Source organism: Chlamydotis macqueenii, chromosome 17 (assembly GCF_036417535.1).
Source record: "Chlamydotis macqueenii isolate bChlMac1 chromosome 17, bChlMac1.mat, whole genome shotgun sequence".
NCBI lineage: Eukaryota > Metazoa > Chordata > Aves > Otidiformes > Otididae > Chlamydotis > Chlamydotis macqueenii.
Genome location: NC_141572.1, coordinates 8,776,299 through 8,794,712, shown reverse-complemented (window position 1 = coordinate 8,794,712; position 18,414 = coordinate 8,776,299). Strand labels below are relative to the sequence as shown.

The 18,414-nt window shown below is 42.3% G+C and overlaps 1 protein-coding gene across 3 annotated transcripts in view; it reads right to left on the bottom strand.

The window, feature by feature from the left end:
• ARVCF (ARVCF delta catenin family member) overlaps positions 1 to 18,414 on the bottom strand; it is a 271,742-nt gene that overhangs the window by 91,370 nt on the left and 161,958 nt on the right. For all 3 annotated transcript variants that reach the window (XM_086761839.1, XM_086761841.1, XM_086761840.1), the window contains one exon: positions 3,381 to 3,539. In XM_086761839.1, coding sequence (XP_086617965.1) covers positions 3,381 to 3,539 — 159 coding nt within the window. The remainder of the gene's footprint in view (positions 1 to 3,380; positions 3,540 to 18,414) is intronic.

The window sequence follows — 18,414 nt, the reverse complement described above, 5'->3', positions numbered from 1 at the left end:
GTAATACACTAGTGAAGAGAATAACCTCTATAAATTATAGTTTCAAAACAACAGGGGGGGTGCAAGGAAAAAAAAAAAAAAAAAAGGAATAGCAGCATACAGAATTCCCATCCACAGCTTTTGCTGGGCTTCAGTTCAATAGGAGGAATTTCAGAGGCATCACTCTCCACCAAGCTAAAGACTGTGCAATTTAGCAAAAACACACACCAATTATATTTTAAAGATTTAAAGAAACCATACTAAATGGCAACAAGTTGACTAATCCCCACAGAAGCTATCCATCAAAGAAAGTATACATTTGGAAAACCTCTCTGGTCTCTTTGGCTCTTAAAAAAAAAACATGCTCTGCATTATTTACTCTGTCAGAGGAAGCATCTTGTGCTGCCACTTCCTGTGCAAGACAAACACGCTGGAGACTGAGACTAGCACTGTCCAGAAAAGCCTTCTCGTTACAGAGGTAGTAAAAATAGGTTCTAAATCCTTCTTCAAATAAGCCTTAAGCAAGCACAGGAATGCAGAGCATAAAAATCTTTTATTTGCATGTTGTGAGAACTACCTTGACTTAACAGATGACTTAAAGCAGGGAAGGAAAAAATAAAAAAATAAAAAAAAGCAGCTAAGCATAAACCTAACCCCCTAACATATGAACACAGTGTGACTATCTCAACTTCAAACATTACCCTTGCCAAGCAACAGACTGGATATTACTGAAAATAGATGTGGGGATTCCCACATTAGGGAAATGCTGCTCCTTTACAAGGATAAGAAGTACCTGCACACTAAAGGCAGGGCCAGATTCACTAGGGTTTTTTGTTAGTTTGGGAGTTTTCTAGCTTTCTTCCATTTTCTTTTTCTTTCTCTCTCTCTCTTTTTTTTTTTTTATATATATATATATATATATATATCTGGCAGTAAACAGGCTGAGACACAGAACAGCAGTTTCTGGGCTCAACAAAGACCCTACCATGGCACACTGCATGCCCAGCAGACGTGTTTGCACCTCATCCCACAGAAATTACTTCCTTCACTGTCCTCATCTGAGCAGCAAGATCAGATTTTTGCCACTGCACAGAGGTACCAGGAAACTTAATTTTTTTTTTCTGTAAGGCTCTCATGCATAACAATATGACTTATAAAAGCAGTATGATGATGCCTATTAGAAGGGAGAGTAAGTCAACATCAGTTACCTCCAGGACACTTAACTGGTGCTACAAAACTCCAGTGACAACAGCTTTCATTTTCCCATTCCCTACCGAAACAAAAAGCAAGTTGAAGACCAATGTGATTAAAAAGAAAATTCAAAAAAATCTGACCTCAGATTCATATCTAAGAGCTCTTAGGTCTATGCCATATTATCACAGCAAGCAAAAGTCAAAACAGAACCATTTCACAGACAACAACCACCTCAGCGAAGTCACAGCACCTCTTGTGACGGAGTTAGGGCTAAGCCAACTCCGTGCTTTGACGTTTCAGAATCACTTTTCTCAACAACTGGAATTTTTTTTTCTAACTATTTTTTAAGAATTGGTCTTTTTAGCAATGAAATACTAGGAAGCACCTCCAGATAGTATCTAAGCTGAAGTCAGTTGCATTATTTAAAAAACCAGAAATGCTGAGCAAGAGAGCTACGCACCCTCCCCCCATTCTGGGCACACTTCTGTGCCTGGAATGAACCACAGTAACAGGAGAAAGCCTTGCTCTTTGAAACGGAACAGTAGCTCTAGGGTTGCTGTTTTTCCAATTTTCTTTTCCCATACGCAGATACAATGCCTGTTTTGGAGCTGCCACTGTCCTTTTCTGTGGGAAGCTGAGAAAACAGCAGGTATACCACACATAGAAGAAAATTACGTCTTTTACACTATGACAAACACGCAGCTTTATCAGTGGCATGACTATTCCAGACAAACTATTTCATTCCATGTGCTCCTGTTATCTAGGCACCACTGTATGGCCTCTCCTCTATTTTTACAGCTGTAGACACCATTTTATTCCCTTGCATAGCTGCACTTAGACTCTTCTAAAACTATGCACTACTATTACTTCATATAAAAATGTGTCCATCACCACTGTAATTTTATCACTTCCTTCCTGTAAACAACAGTTGATGTTGCTGCCACTAAAAAGAAAAGAGCATTTCTTTTAAATAAGTCACAGACTAAATATATTAGATTATTTGAAAAGCTAATCAACTTGGGTTTTTTTTTGTCTGTTTTATTTTATTTTAAGACCTTAATCTCCTTCCAGCAATGAGGAAATAGGTCAGTTACATTTATCTTCTAACTAACAGCAACAAATATTAAACCAGACGCTCAGTTTACAGCAATGTTTGCAGGCCCACTGACCTCAAGAAATCAACGTTTATTTATTCCAACCTGAGGATCTGATGTCCTGAAGAGGACTTAGAAGGACTTAAAAGAGTCCTTGGAGGATTGCAGTTCTGGAATATCACTGATTTATGCAGTGATCTCTGTTCAATTCCTTTTTACACAGAAAGCAGTTGGACAGCCTCTTTTTTTTTCATCAGTGCCATTCAGAAATTTTTAAAAAGGGAATCACTTTTACTCTTTCATAGGATCAAGACTTAACAAACATGTCAGCTCAACTTCCAAGACCCAAATATCAAGGTGTATTAGTGCTCCAGTGGTATCCAAAAGCGTGTGAGGCAGCCATGAGTACCTAGCACCTTCTTAGTAGACTGCAAAATTATCTTACACAAGGGAAGAAAAAGACATCAGCAAAATTAGAACATCAGCAAGACCTGTGATCCAGCAGAACCTGAGGTACAGGCTGCTTGAGAACACACCCAGCTTTCCCCATGCATCAGGAGTAAAACTCCATTCACGAGACTGCTGCAGAATTTAAAAGCTGTGGTGTTGAACAGGATGTTTCTTGTTCTAAAGGACACATAATAGCATATCGTTATTACAGATCGTAACTAATTTGAAGATATATTTCCAAGCACATTTTCCTCAGCTGCAAAAGTAATTTACTTCAAGTCCTACCAGCTCATCTAATTCTTCTATCACCATATGTGTTTGCAGAGCAATGCTGTGGACTGTTCCAGTAAAATAAACGGAATCTTAAAAGAATAAACAGTCTGGGAAGGAGTTCTAGTGTTTTTGTTCAGTTAACCTGGATAATTTCTACTGTTCCATTCACAGCTCCATGAACAGCTGTATCAGCACAGCTGATAGGGAGCAAGCTGGACATAGAGGTGAAACTGAAAAAGCCCTGAACTCAGCTTTGCTGGCAAACAGAACATTCAAAATCACTGAGGATCACAATAGCATGATTTGTATCACCCATGCTATTCCCTGCTATTTTTATTTTGTAATTAGGTGGTATTTTGCCATTTTTATCATTGGTTATTAACTTCTCACCTTGGTTTCAGTTCTCCTTGTGGTTCCATCTTCAGAAGTGACAATAGACACATGGGAAGTGGGAGTGCCTGGGTCTTCCTCCACAGTAACTGTCTCTTCCACCATTTCTTGAGGCTCTTGCATCATTGCTATTGATGTCTGGTTACTGGGGCTTTGTTCCTAAAGAAGCAGGTTAAAAAAAAAAAAAAATAAAAAAAAAATTAACTTTCCACTTCTACCATCACACTACAACTATTCTATTGACTTCAGCTTTCTCAACTGAAAAACACATTTTACCCAACAACTTGCCAGTTGAGATTCAGAGAACAAAAGTATTTACTGTCTCAAAAAAGCACGCTGCCACCACGCTGCTACGGCTGAGCTCAGCTCCCTAAATGGAAATCATGTGAAGCATCTATCAAGGACTTCATATTTATAGGCAACCTACCTCAGAATAACAGACTACTACCTTATATTTAAACCTGCTTTAAGCTTTATTTTCAACGCCCAGCGTAGGAGGAGTGGAATTTTTGTCTGCAAAAACATTCATTCTGTTCTGCAGTGAACAGGATCATTGGCTTGCAGAGCAGTTAATCTTACACACCATTAAAAGTTTATTTCCATTTGATAAAACACCCTTAGTTGCAGACTACAGAAGGCTATAAAACATCAAGACCTACTATTAAACCGACACATTTCTCAAACAGTCCAAAGCAATAATAATTTTTAAAAAATGGATAGCTAGAGATGAATAGCTGAATTATGTGAAATGCCACCCTTCTGATATCTTCCCTTCACTAAGTCTGTAAGATCTAACTGACTATAAGTTTATTTAAAATTTATAACAGATAGACAACAAAGAAACACTAAACAGAAAGAAAGTAAATCAAAGGCCAGCTCTTGCAGGGATATTGCCCAAAGATAAAGCTTCTGCATCTCGCCAGCACTCTTTCCTTCTCCTTGTGCAATTGTACACCTCAGAACAGAAATCAGACACGCTCCCCTTTGGTGGATGAATGTATTTCCGAAGTTTCACAGCAAGTGGCAAATAAAGAACCGGCTTACATACTGAGAAAGTAGACTTGTCCCCAGCAGTATGAATCCTCAACTACGTAAAATGAAATGACAGACTGTTCATTTCATTACATGGCCTGAAGGTATCGGGCTACAGAGGCCTCAGAGCCAAAGCAGGGCTTCTATTTGCACAAACAGGCACACGAAGAACATCTCTTATTAAGGAATATACACAGACACACAAAAATGTACACACACAGATACACTGCATTTTCAGTTAAAACAAACAAAAAAAAAGGCCAGGAATGACACAAGCCTCCAAATCGCAAAGTGAACACACCGTCCCTAAAGAAAACACCATGGGCAAATTCAGTATACCTTTTCACATCAGAGGAAAACACAATTATTGGGATGAAACTGTTGCCATGCAGGTGCTGAGTCTAATTACATAAAGGTTTAAATATTCTCTACCTGTGAGCAGCTTCATCACCGGGGAGCTACAACATTTTACTTTGTAACATTTTATTTAGAAAAATTGCATTAAATCCCAATGATGAACTTTAAATTGAGCCCTTTGATGTGCCATGTTTTGTGCAAGCCCTGAAGGACAGTATCCTTCCAGATGACTTTATGCTGCTGAGCAGGAGCAGGGTACCGAGGTCTCATTAAGCTGCACAGGGAAAAGCGTCATTTAATCGTCGCTTGATCTGTAATTTGCTTTGAAACAAGTTGAGGTGCCCCTGTTTGGTTTCCTTTATTTACAGCTGTATTCTAACATTCTGGAACTTGGACTTCAGTAAGGAAGCCACTTTCCTTTTCAGGTAAGCACCAGAATTAGCCAAGACCATGACAAGCCTCAGGCAACCATCTCAGTTAAAGTGCAACATGGACAGCCTTCAAAGAGAACACATGCTGGACCACCTGAGGTGACATAAGCAAGCACTACTTCCATTTCTACTGAAACCACAGAATAACTCAGGCTACAGAATCAATGAGAATAAGGCCACTGAAATCCTAAAGAAAATAATTCCTTCCAGTCTGCAGTACTTAATCATTACGGCCAATAACTTACGATACACTCATTCTTTATGTCAGGGTTCAGATGTCAGATTGTGTCTTCTGCCCACAGCTTCAGAAGGGAAACTAGCTCCTGGGACAAAGACATTAATTCCTTCACATCTTTCTTGATGACACTATATTCTAACTGCAACTCCCTTTTCCCATCACACAGTAACACCTCCCTCTAAACAGAAGAATTTACACAATATTGCAATACAGTAAGGACTCAGAACTTCTATTCATCTTCATGCAACCCTAGCCTTCCTAGAAACCAGTTACATGTAGAGATTTTTCTCCATTACGGCTTGTCCCTGTAAATCTCCTCATCATCTCCAAGGCACTGAATGCCAAAACTGCTTCAAGGTGGGACCTTCTCACTCCTCTCATACACAAATATACATACACACATCTCAGCTATCATCCTTATTTTTAGTTGCAGCTTGAGGTGACTGTATGAATTTAAGTGTCTTCATTCCCCTCTAGATTCTTCAGAGGCAGACTCTGCTTTGTGATGATAAATCTGAGGAGATGGAAGGTGGAGAGAAATACTTTCCTCTTTGAGCTTTTGCAAAACTTTTTCTTTATTAAAAAAAAGTCTCTCTTTATATTCAGACTGCCTGTGGGCAAAGAAAACCTTTAAAGCTGTGCACTTAAACAAGAGCAAATTGCAAAGTAGAGCATATTGACTTTAAATGAGCACTGTGCTAGTTTTTATTCTCTGGTTGCTTCTAAAATGAAGATTCAGGGAGAGATGGTACAGATCTGCATTCCTGTAAGAGAAAAGTATTGTTAGCAAGAGACTGTCCTAAGCATCAGAACGAATATAAGCTTGCAAAGTTCAATCCTAACACAGACAACTAATCAGACTGCATCTTCTTCTGTCTTCGTTCTTATTATGTGAGCTACTGAGGACAGCACGTGAGCAGAGAGGACAGCACATCGTCTGGCTTATTCTTCCCTGAATTAGTTTAAGGAGGTGATTCTTTGATCTCCAAAACTAGTACTTTCTCCACATCACTAACTTAGAGCTGTCATGAGCTAACACTAATGCAGAAAAGATGCAAAGATTTTGTTGTCTGTTTTTAGTTTCCATCATTAAGGATTTTAGGTCATCACAAATTGCAGAAACTGGGACATGTTACCCCTTTCAACCACCTCCCTCCATGCTCAGCTTGTGAGTCAGTATTTAGGACGCTCTTTTGCTAAATACATTTCAGCATCTCAGATTCCAACCATTTGGCAGGTAAGCCTAATTATTCAAAGTAAAACGCAAGTTGCCAGATAGAGCTGGAACATGACACCCCTAATGAATAACCCTTCCAGTAGTTCCCTGCCTGCTAGAGGTAGGTAATTCTAGTTTAGAATAACACACACTCCTTCATTTACCTTGCTGGGGGCTTTCAAAGCAAAAACAAGCAGACACTTCCTCTTTTCCCACCACACTGGCCAAGACCCTGTGGTCCTTCCCACACCATCAAACAAGAGGCATCTGCCACACCACAGCAATCACTGCTATCAGCTGAGCATCTGGGGAGACCAAACCTAAAGGGAGCTTCTTTCCAGTCCTCTTCAATGGGAGACCATCAGAACCCTTGACAGCTCCTGCAGGTTGGCTCCCTCCTCCTCCAGGGACTCTCCCTTTGAAACACTCAAGGCACAGCAGCCAAACTACAGAAATGGTGTCAGGGACATCAAGGGCCAGCAGCTCCCTGAGGGATGTGGCGCTGAGGGGATCCCGCAGACGGCTGGGCAGGGGCCTCGCTGGCTGGGGCCCACTTCCACAGTACCCAAGTGAGGTGAGTAGGACAGGCCTGAGATGGCAACCAGGTCCAATCCACGGCGATGAGGGAGGCTGAAGGGCAACCTGGGAAGCCAATCTGTAGGTCAGGGTTAGCCTCAAGGTCCACAGTGGGAAGGCAGGTCTGAGGCCAGGCTGGGAAGTCAAGTCTGCAGGTCGGGATCTAGATCAATGGGGTCCACGGCCAGGCACAGGCATGGCTGTGGCTCAGCTGGAGACTGGTACTCCTCCAGTATAGCCCAAGCAGAGATTGAGGGCCCAGAGCTGAGCTTAAATAAAGCTCCCAGGTCTCTGGGCTGAGAATGTGAGCGGAAGCCCCACCCGAAGCTGGTCAGGGCCACTGAGGTTTGTCAGTGCCCTCAGGACCCTGAGGGATCCCCACAGCCTCTCTAAAAAAGCAGCAGGAGTTCTCTTGCAGTAAACATATTTCAAGGTGATTACCCATGAGATCCCTTTCAACTAATCACATTTGGCTCCTTCCAAGAAGATTACAAAACACCATCAAATTGTGAGAACAGACTGCAACCCAGTTATTGCATACGGTGTCAGTAGTCATGGCTTTTCTCCTTGCTTTGAGTACCGAACGAATCTTATCCTGTTGATCTGTGCTTGCATCTCCAGCGTGCTGTTAAAAAGCCAAGCTATTTAAAAAGCCAAACAGTAATCAATTTATCCCCAGCCTGTAAAAGTTAAGTGCAGATGAAACAGCCAAAGACCTTGTAAAATAAGCAAGAATCATAAAATAACAGTAATTCTTGTTTTGTTAAAAACGGAGTGATTTACCATTTAGGGCACATATCTCCTAGGGCTTATTTTGCATTATAATACTACAGCTTCTACAACCATCACCATTTCAATTCCTGGAGTTATATTTCCATCAAAGCAGCTATTTTATATCTTTTTTAATAAAAGAATAACCTCCCCCAGGACGATCAGACATCCTACTTTAAAACAGTAAACAAAGTTCTTTATTCTCTGCCTATGAAACAATTTTAAACAGTCTGGAAATAATATAAAATTGCAGGAGATTATTACTTCCACTAAAACAGTCCCTCTTCAAAAACACTGAAAACATGTACAGCACATCATCGTTCTCCCAGAGATACGCTTTGTTCAGTAGATTGCAATGCAGGCTATTCAGGCAACTGCTTACTCCAGGCTACTGTCAGATACCAAACTTGAAGGCTTTCGCAAAGCACAAAGGCTGGATTCTACACCAGTGGACGTACTTGTCCTCAGTCAACCCCAGCACAGACAAAGCTCAAGTGTATCAACTCCTCTGAAATACATTACAAGCCTGGGCATAATTAACGGCATTGGACAACAATGCTAATTGAATTAAACGTGGATTCTCTCTCCTCCTACTACTCTTTGTTTAAATTGCTTATTAATGCTTCAGTCTCTACAAAGCATGAGGTTATTTCTAAATGCAAAGCAGGCAAACATCGGTTTTGTCAGAGTCAAGTTTCATGCTGATGTTTTGCCCCACCGGTCTCCTTCCAACTGAGGTCCGCACTTCCAGCTCAGTCATGTCCTCAAGCTTGTTATTTGCTGAAAGCACGTGGAGGCGAAAGGAAGACAAAAAACCTAAGTCTGCAGGAACACATCAATCCAACGAGTCTATCCTGAGATCCGCATCAGATTGGTATCCCAATGGGACATCAAAGTGGAAGAAGATCACTGGTGGAGTTTGTTGAATTTGATGTATTTGTGACAGATCTTTCTTCAATAAAAGATCCAGCTCACCAGCAGCTGACGGCTCTCAAATCTTATTACTATCACATTTTCCTGCCTTGTCAGAGCTCTCTTTCTCTCACCACAGCCTGAAGATCCTTGCTGTGCTCTGTGCCCTGGGTTTGTCCAGAGAGCTTTTTGTGCATCACAGTAGTGCAACAGCTGTAACCCAAGCTAACCAGCACACGCACATCACTGAGCCTGTATCATCTGAGAGGCAGCTGTAGAGGAGACCGTCTTACTTGTTTTAGATTGTGCTTCAGGACAGAGAAACAGGTAAGCCCTCACATACAGGAGTCCTTGCACTCCTGCGAGGCAGGGCACCTTCCAGAGAACAAGGAGGCCTTATGTTCAAGGACTGCCACATGCTGCACTCCTCCAGCTCAAAAAATGCAGCAAAGTCCAGGCCTTGAGCACCAAGCACAGGTGCTCAGCCACACCCATCCAAACTCCTCACAATCAGGGGAAACACTGCTGCAATCATGCCACGTTACTCAGGCAAAATGGCATTAGAACAAAAACCACAGAGACTAGCCTGAACTGAAATCTAGGCAGTGTGTAACACTGGAAAGAGTTTGCAAGATAGACAATTATTTTAAGATGCGAATACAAAAATATCACTTTACAATTTAAATCGAACTCCACTTAGTAAGTCTACTTCCCTGGTTAAACGTCACATGAAATAAAACGTGGTTTTATAACTAGCTAACCAACTAAATGTGTGCATACAATGGATTCAGCTCACTTCAGTGCGAACCCAAACACATTAAACTAGGACAAGCTTCAAGTTCTCTGTTAGAGCTCTCGCACAAGCTCTACCCTTACGCTGATCGGTTCAGAACATCAGGGAAATGTTCGCCCTAAATGAAAGCAGGCTGTCCTGGCACGGCGCACCAGGATGAACTCAGCCCCACACCACAATGCACTGACTGTTTCCTGAACACTTACACACTTCTTTTGTCCTTTAGAAACACACACGACAAGCGACTAACAAATAATGCCAAGAGCTTTTAAAGTGCCAAGGTTAAAAAGGAACATTTCAGCAACTGAAAAAAAAAACCAGCTCAAATACAGAAGTTTTGAAAAGCCACGAAGAGCAGCTTTTTTTTTATTTTTTTGCAAGTAGGCATGGTAATTTATTGTCTGAAGGCATCACACCTTTCAGGGAAAGCAGGAGGCGGAGGTGAAGGAGAAGGAATCAAAACCCAGATGAGGCCTGTAGTAGTAATATTCATCCCTCAAGTACCGCAAGACACACTGGGGTTCTGTTCAGCCACGCGGTAACTGCCCATCAACAGGGAAATCTACAGTGCTTGCCCAACGGTCAACAAAGAGGGCTTTTATGCCATTTTAAACAATCTGAAGTGTCTCAGTTAATGGAAGACCGGGCAATTGGCTCTCAACTATTTCTAATTGACTGGAATGATGGATGAAGCTAAAGGGAAAGCTGACCCACTGAACTTTTCCATACAGAGCTAGAAAACTGAGGGAGACTGTAAACAGTTTATAAGAACAAGAAGTGGGAGAGGCAGAATCCCAGAGGCTTTGCTCCTCTCAACCTGCTGTTAAGTTGTTTCAGGCGAAGGAAAACAAAGACCTTCAACTCCGAGCAACAAACAACAAAAAATACAAGGAAGGCCTAAACAAATAGGGTATTTTTCCCATGCTCTCCTCCCCTTTCTCCAGTAGCTACTTAGCTCTGCCATGCAACCTGGTCCTTTGAATCAGAAAGGGCAATTTGTCACTTTGACAAGCAAGACGTCTCTCAGGGCTCTGTATTGCCTCGCTCTGCCTTTCAGATTGACTGGGTGTTAATGGAAGATGTCAAGACATTACACCTCGGTCAACTTCAACAGATGTGATAATATATACTTAAAACTTTTGTGTTAATCAGTCCCACTACGCTCGGCAAATCACGCGTGCCCATTGATTTTCAGAACAAAATAATCACTAGTAGCTTTTACTGCCAAAGGGCAATGCTATTGCAATGGGATAAAGCAGCCTACTGAGCTAAACTGCTACTAGGAGGGAAGAGTGAGGACACATCTTCCAGGTATGGAAACGGATGCATAATCGGTTGAAATTCACAGCACCTATATTCAGGCAGCTTAGAGAGGTATCTAAATGCACAGCTTAATTCTTCCTCTTCAGTCAAAAGGAAGAATAGGAGCTTCAGAGAACAGTTCAGATCTTGCACAGACTAAATCACCTCCTTGGACACATCCAGCTCTTGCCACCAATTCTGCAGTGAAATGACATCAAACACTTCAAGAAAGCATTAAAGCTTGGGAACGAATCCAGGACTCAGAGCCCCAGTGCTAGAAGCCTGTGGCAGTACCCAGAACTTGATAAGGGTATCACAATTCACCATTCAGTCCCTTAGACACAAGCCCTTTTTCTCCCCCAGTGGTTCCGCAACTGGTAGCAAAACAGAAGCATAAGCCATTATTTTGAATATGAAAATGAGAAAGGCAAAAAAAAAGAAAGGATACCTGGCACACGCAGTCTTAGGGCTAGCCCTGTTTCTCTTCGCTGTTAACAGCATGACTAGTGTTTATCTGGAAAGTTTGCCCACTAGGAAACCATACTAAATGAGCAGGAAATTACTGTTTCTCACCAAGATTTGTACAGAGAGTTCACTGTGATTTGCCAGACTACCTCCCAAAGACAAACACAATGCAAATCTGCGTGCCTAATCTTTGACCGAACCCAGAACAGATCTGACTTGCTTCCTCTCTGGAGTCTTTCAGATGAATTAACCAAGGCTGAATTCGGGAGATTTTTAGCGGGATGAGGTTACATCATAGATTACAATTTTCCAGCAAGCTTTTTCCTTCATCTCCACCTGCTGCCTCCACAATGCTGGCGTTAAGGGTGGTGTGGGATGACTCATGTGCAGATTCCTTTCTGCAAGACAGGCATTCGGCTTTCATTTCTTCTTGGCCCCACAGAGTTTGGGTCATAAAGCAAACCGATGCATGTACTACTAGATATCAAGTCCACAAACTTACACGCACATAGGAGACAGAAGTACAAGCTAGGTCCTTCATCTAAAACAAAAAAAAGAACCGTCAGTTTGGCAGAGTACAGCAGCAAGCACCGCATGCAGTCCGTGTGTCCCAGGCTCTACCCCAGCCACTTAAATGCATTCAGCCAAAATCTGCCTGACCCAGCCTTTCAGTTCCAGGCTAACACACACACATCTACCTGCACTGCTACAAAACCACCTTCCAGAACTGCTTTTTTAACTTAAAGGGAGATGTAAGGCATCTCTGCATTCTTTGAATTATGACCACGACTGGAACATTATTTGGGTGTCCCAGCAGCCACATCAGATCAGTGTTAAATTTAACTTACCTCACCCACCCACACTCTTGCCTGTAGATCTGAACTACGCAGAAAAAAAATGCTTCTTGTGGCAAAACATTCTGCCACAACACAAAGAGGAAAAAAAGGCTTTTATAATCTTGAGGGAGATAGAACAAACGGAACACTGATGAATTTTTAAACCTGCATTCCAAGAAAGCTGTTTCTTAAATAAATTATTTCTCATTCTAGGGAATACAAAGTGATTGACAATAAATCTAATCACCCGTCTCATAAGGAATGTACTTGCCAATGTCTCCCACTATTAAACACCAAAGCAGGTTTGCTTGGCACCGAGACAGCAGGACTGCTTCAGTCCAAACAGCTCCCCAAGAGATTACCCATGTTAAATCACATCTTACTTCTTCCCTCTCCGCCTCAGCCCCTTCCCTCCCCGTCCCACGCCAAAGCCATTGTCTATAAACAAAGCATAGCGGGAAACGTGTGAACGGCCTCTAGCAGAGGCCTGGCTCTCAGTATTATGTAACCCCAGAGAGCAAAAATCTGACAGCAGGAACAAAACTGCGCGGGAGGTCTCTGGACGACTGCAAGTCCATTTGAACACCAAAAGACACAAACACGCCAATAAAGCAAGAGGCCGCTCCATCTGCTGTGAAGCTTCCAAATGGAAGTGAATCTAGTAGGAAGACAATTTTTCCAAGTGCAATGCAGTTACTGTGCTATTTCAGCTACCCCGGAGAGTTTACCAACGGCAGTTTTTTCCAGTAGTCCATATACTTCACACATTCTCCGTGTGTTTCATAAGACTGAGCTGTCTACTGCTACTTGTACACGGACACGCAGACCTGACACAGACTGGGAAGACAGCACGTAGACTTGCTAAGTCAGTCTTAAACTAGCAACAAACAGCAGGAATAGAAGGAAAAAAGAAAAAGATGAAAGAGAGCACTTGGATCAGGGAAACGCTGAGTAAGAACATTTCATCATCTCTATTTGGCATCTGCACAGTCACAAACGGGACAACCTGTCCAGCTCTCCTATCCACAGCTGGGAAGGACGCGGACACGCTGCAGCGGGCTCAGAGCACAGCTGACAGAACAGCCGTAACAGGAGGATAGGAAAGGTGTCTCAACCCGCCCTAAGGACCGAGCTATTCACCTCCAAGAGAAGGTCAAGCGGTGATTTGATTACAGTTCGAGTGCCTAAAGGTGCAACAGAAAGTTGGTAGAGAACCCTTCAGCCTCACAGGTGAAGGTTTAACTGGTACCAATGTCAGGAAGCTGAGGGCTAAAAAAGCACAAACATGCACATGTGTTTTGTTTTAATTTTTTAGACAGCGTGAGCACTGCAAGTAAGAAAAACCTACATGCTAAGATTTTGCTAACCACTTGACAGGTCAGACCTATTTATTTTTAAGAAACATGTTTCTGTTTGGTCAGAAACCTGATAATGGAGAGGTGCTCAGGTACACACACACGAGCACTCCTACTTGACTGCTGCACCACTCTAAAGATTTTTCAGTCTAATAACAAATTATTTAAAGCTTGTGAAGGACTCTCTCCAGCTCATCCCCAGCAAATTTTACTTAAATGCAATAGAGAGATTTCTGTCAGCCAGGGAAGGGGCTAACAAAGGTTCCCCCTTAAGCAATGGTTTTGGCTTAAGGAGTTCCCTCTCCTACATCAGTGTGCCACGGTGAATCCCCTTTGCAGCTGGGCCAGCAGTACCTCAAATAAGGCCAAGTTGCAAACCACAGCGCTGTGTCAACTCACCTGAGAAACCACCATCACCAAGGAACGACTGCCGACATCCCCCAGCCTTTGCTACCTACAGCACAGCTCCCAAAACCTGTTGTGCCAGCATTACTGAGATGGCTGGAAAATAGCAGGAACCAGGACCATTTATCCAGGCACTGTCACCTAGAAAATTAATGGGAAACCACTGGGGCCATTCAGCGTATAATAAGAATGCTAAATATCGACAGTCAGGCCATTTAGCAGGGACTGCTATTACCGCATGATGAACGTGGATCTTAGAAAGGAAAAGTCATTTAAGCTAAGGTGGAAGTCACTTGCCTAGAGGTAACTATCTTCACTAGAAAAGTAAAATAGCTCTCATTTTCTTAGTTAAACGTGTTTGGCTTTTTTCATTTTACATCAGCTCTGGCTAGGTGTTCCACATGCTTGCTGGGAATACACCTCTCTCTGCGACCCCTCTATTGGCACTGCGCATACAGTCAGCATTTCTGGATTAAAGCATTTGAGTTGTAAAATCCAATCACATTTGCCAACCACCCAATTACTTACATAGTATCTTTTTATTATTATTTCTGATACGCCTTTTGTCTGGCACTTCACAATGGTATTCAAATATGATAAAGACTAATACAAGACGCAGCCCTAGAGCCAGCAATCTAACTTTCAAACAGGTTCTCAGAGGGCTTTTCAGAGAGCCATTTCTCAATTAAACCCACAGATAACAACAGCAGATCACACAGGGTGAAATTAAGGACTTGCTATTAACAAGCATCAGTCAGAAAACAAAGATTCATGCTCCAAATGCTGTGCTTCCCTACAGCTGGCAAGACAAGCTGCAAGACTGCTGTTTCAAAGCAGGGATGGGACAGCTGTGCTTCACTCCCACTCCTTGTTGTGGTTTTATGCCAGGAAAGAGAATCTTTAATTTTTCCAGAGGAGCCCTGCCAAGCTGAAGCTGCAAATAGGATACAGTGTGTTAGTAAACTTCTAGCCAGCTTGCTCATATCCAGGCTAGAACTCTTCAGAGTGTCTCATTCCCTGCGCATACGCTGGCAGCGTCACTGTATTTTTTTTCACGCAAGCCAGCCTCCTGAGTTAGTCTCCCTTTGTTATTTAGGGTTGTACAGGATATGCCATTTTAATCTGGCAGGACATGCGGCATACAGGTACCCAGCCTCGCCATCTCTCCTTTATATAAAAAGAACTGCTTCCACAAGACCCACCTCCACTACTAAAATTTTGGCAGAAACAAACTGGTTCTTACAGTGAAAGTCCCAGAAGCGCATTAGAGGAACACAATTTTCATAAATCATTAGCAGCCCTTGTATCATCTGTACACACAGCTGTCTTTCTCAGAGTTCAAATGAAGTTGTTCCATTTTTCTTCCAACTCTTCACAAAGAATCAAAGGATAAACAGCCAGTCTTCCCATCTGCCTTTTTTTAAACATTTGGACAGACTCTGTCAGGACAAATTTAGCAGCAGGGAGCCCACCGCCAGCGATTCACGCCCTGCCATAAACACCATTCCTGCGTCCAGGACTCACTCCAAGCACAGCACTGGAAACGTCCTCAGATACACACGAGCGGGGTTCATTCTGCTTTGGTGTTCAGCTTTTGGGTTTACCCTGTTTCTAAGAGGAGAACGGTGCCTTTCCATCCCTTCCCAGAGTCTTCCGAAGCATAAAATTATTTCCAAAAAGGTGTTGCTGAACCCGAGTCAGGTTTGCTGATCTGGATTGGATGGGTTCATCACGCATAATGATATTACTAACAAATGAAGACGTCCTCAAGAACAATCTGACAGAAATCCACAGTACTCCACAGCTCAACTTGTTAAATCAGGGAGCACAACAGTTGTCTACAGGTAAAACACAGGCATGGAAGAGAGGAAGTCTGGCAGAAAGGAGATGCAAAAGCAACGCTGGGAGCCAGAAGCACACCAGGAGAAGACAGGCAGAGGAGAAAAGGGTTACAAAACACAGGAGTCTGTCCAGGGAAGGGAAAAACAAAACAATACAGCATGGCAGGGAAAGGCGAGGGGGAGGGCAGGGAAGAAAATCAGAAAAGACAGAATCCATAAATGGGACCAGTGTCATGTGGCTTTCACACACACACACAAAAAAGTGGTAGGAAAAGGGGAGGAGGGGGCAAGTATGACAGAAATAATTCAGTCTTTAATTTCATCACGTTAACACTGCTTTAGTTCACCATATAAATCTTTTGACAAATAGTAGCTCTCTCCACACATGGCATTTTTAAGGCTTTCCAAACAACACAATGACATTATTTGGCTTTTAATGTGCTTTGCCTAGACTGGTTTTGTTGCTAAGCTCTCGTTAGATGGCTATCTTGTACTGGTACTTACTGCCAGGGAAGAGAGCATAAAACACAAGAAACCTGAACACAAGCCCAGCATTTGATTTTACACAAGCACAGCGCAAGGCCTCGCTTCTCGCTTGGTGACGCCTCTGCGCACACTCACAGTGGCTGTGCCTGAACTGATCCATGCCCGTGTGTGAGCAGTTCATTTCGGAAAGGACAGAAAAGGTCGTTCTGAGACCGTCCCAGAGAGCACAACTCCAGATGCATCACGACCCGTCTCCCACACCACCTGCAGGGTCCCAGCGGGCTGGCTCGCTGCACCCGACCGCGGAGCGAGGGATCGGGGAGCAGCACCGCCCAGAGCCACAAACGCCAGGGAAGCGCAAGAGCAACGAAACACAGAGATGGAGCCAAATTAATAAATCTTGCTTACAAGGGATGACAGTTAGCAAGCTAGAAGAGTAAATGGAACAGTCTAACGATGTGGGTGAAAGACAAAAGATATCCATCCCGAACGGCAAATTCTGTCAAACACCAATGAACACTTCACACGCCACAGGAGGAAAACTAGCCTGATTCTACACTTAATTCAATTATCTGTGTCAACAATGACCAAACACATCAGTGTTTGCAGCCTCCCACGATTTCTCAGTTCACACATCCAGAAATTAAATCAATTTCTGAATAAGGAATCATCATCAACTCTGATCACAGAAAACACAAAAAAAATAACCAGAAAAATATTTTTGCCAAGGAGTCTAAATTGAGTTCAGCTCCATTTAGAAAATTAAAGGAAACCTAAGGATAACCATATAATTCACCTAATCAAAGCCACCCAACATCTTGCAACAGGCTTTTAGTAAATATCTAAAATGTGCTGGGAAACCCAGAAAATACACCAGATAACGTGCTCTGTATACCCTCAGCAGTAGATGTTACAGCTATTCTTAATCCTAGCTTTGTAAACCTTGCAGACATAATTCATTGTGCTTTTGGATCCATAACATTTTGCAAAGCACTGCAGTTTGCTGGCTTATAAACACGTCCCGCCAGCTCACTGGGTAGAAAGATTTCTGCTGACTTCATGTATCATTTCAGTTCCACTCATCGGGGATTAATAATTTTCCCTGCTAAGGATACAGGCTGCAACCGCCAAGTAGAAAAGGTTATGTATATGTCTGAAAAAGACTGGTGACGTTTTGATAGGTGATATTTTACTATACCAATAAAGACATTAAATATAAATTGTACTAATGAAAACCAAGGTCTTTCATTAAAAAGTGAAAAGCACATAAACAACCCAGAAGTGACTTAATACTGCACAGCAGCACACAGCACTGCTTAGAGCACTGAGTCATGTTTTGAAATAACCAAACTATTTCTTATTTATTAACTATTCACTATTTATAGGGGTATTCTGAGAGTTTTTCCTTGAGAAAGGGAAACCGGGCATGTGGCAGCTGTTCTAACATTGATTTATACACGATCGCAGATATTCAAACATAAATAAATGATGCTTCATTCTCAACTAATTAATTTCAAAAATCTCAAAACTTTTTGACAAGCTGCTGAAGTAAGTCCTTCTCTAACCCAGATACCTGCTGCTCTTTAGAAGATGAGGCATTTAAACTCTGAGCTCTCTATTTTCTCTGACCACTGTGAGCAGTCGTGAAGGTACCAACTGGCACAACTTCCGAAGGGATGCTGGGGAAGGCACAATCTAAGGCTACTACTGGGAAATACACCTCTTCACACAGTACTTGTGCCCAGCCCTACAGCCTCCATTCATTCTGCCAGTCAGGAAAACACTGAGATTAACCATTAATTTTATCTGCAAAACAAGGTCAAGTTGTCCCATACTAACAATCTTTTCAAAATCCCCAAAGAAAAGCCATATAAATGTATACAGCAAACAAGCACTGAAGAGGCACTTCACTATTTCTTTCATGAAGTTCAAATAGGGTATTTAAATTTCAATTATTTTTGAAATCTTACTGCTTTTAAAAAGACATAATTGGTAAAACTGCTTTACCATCATAAATG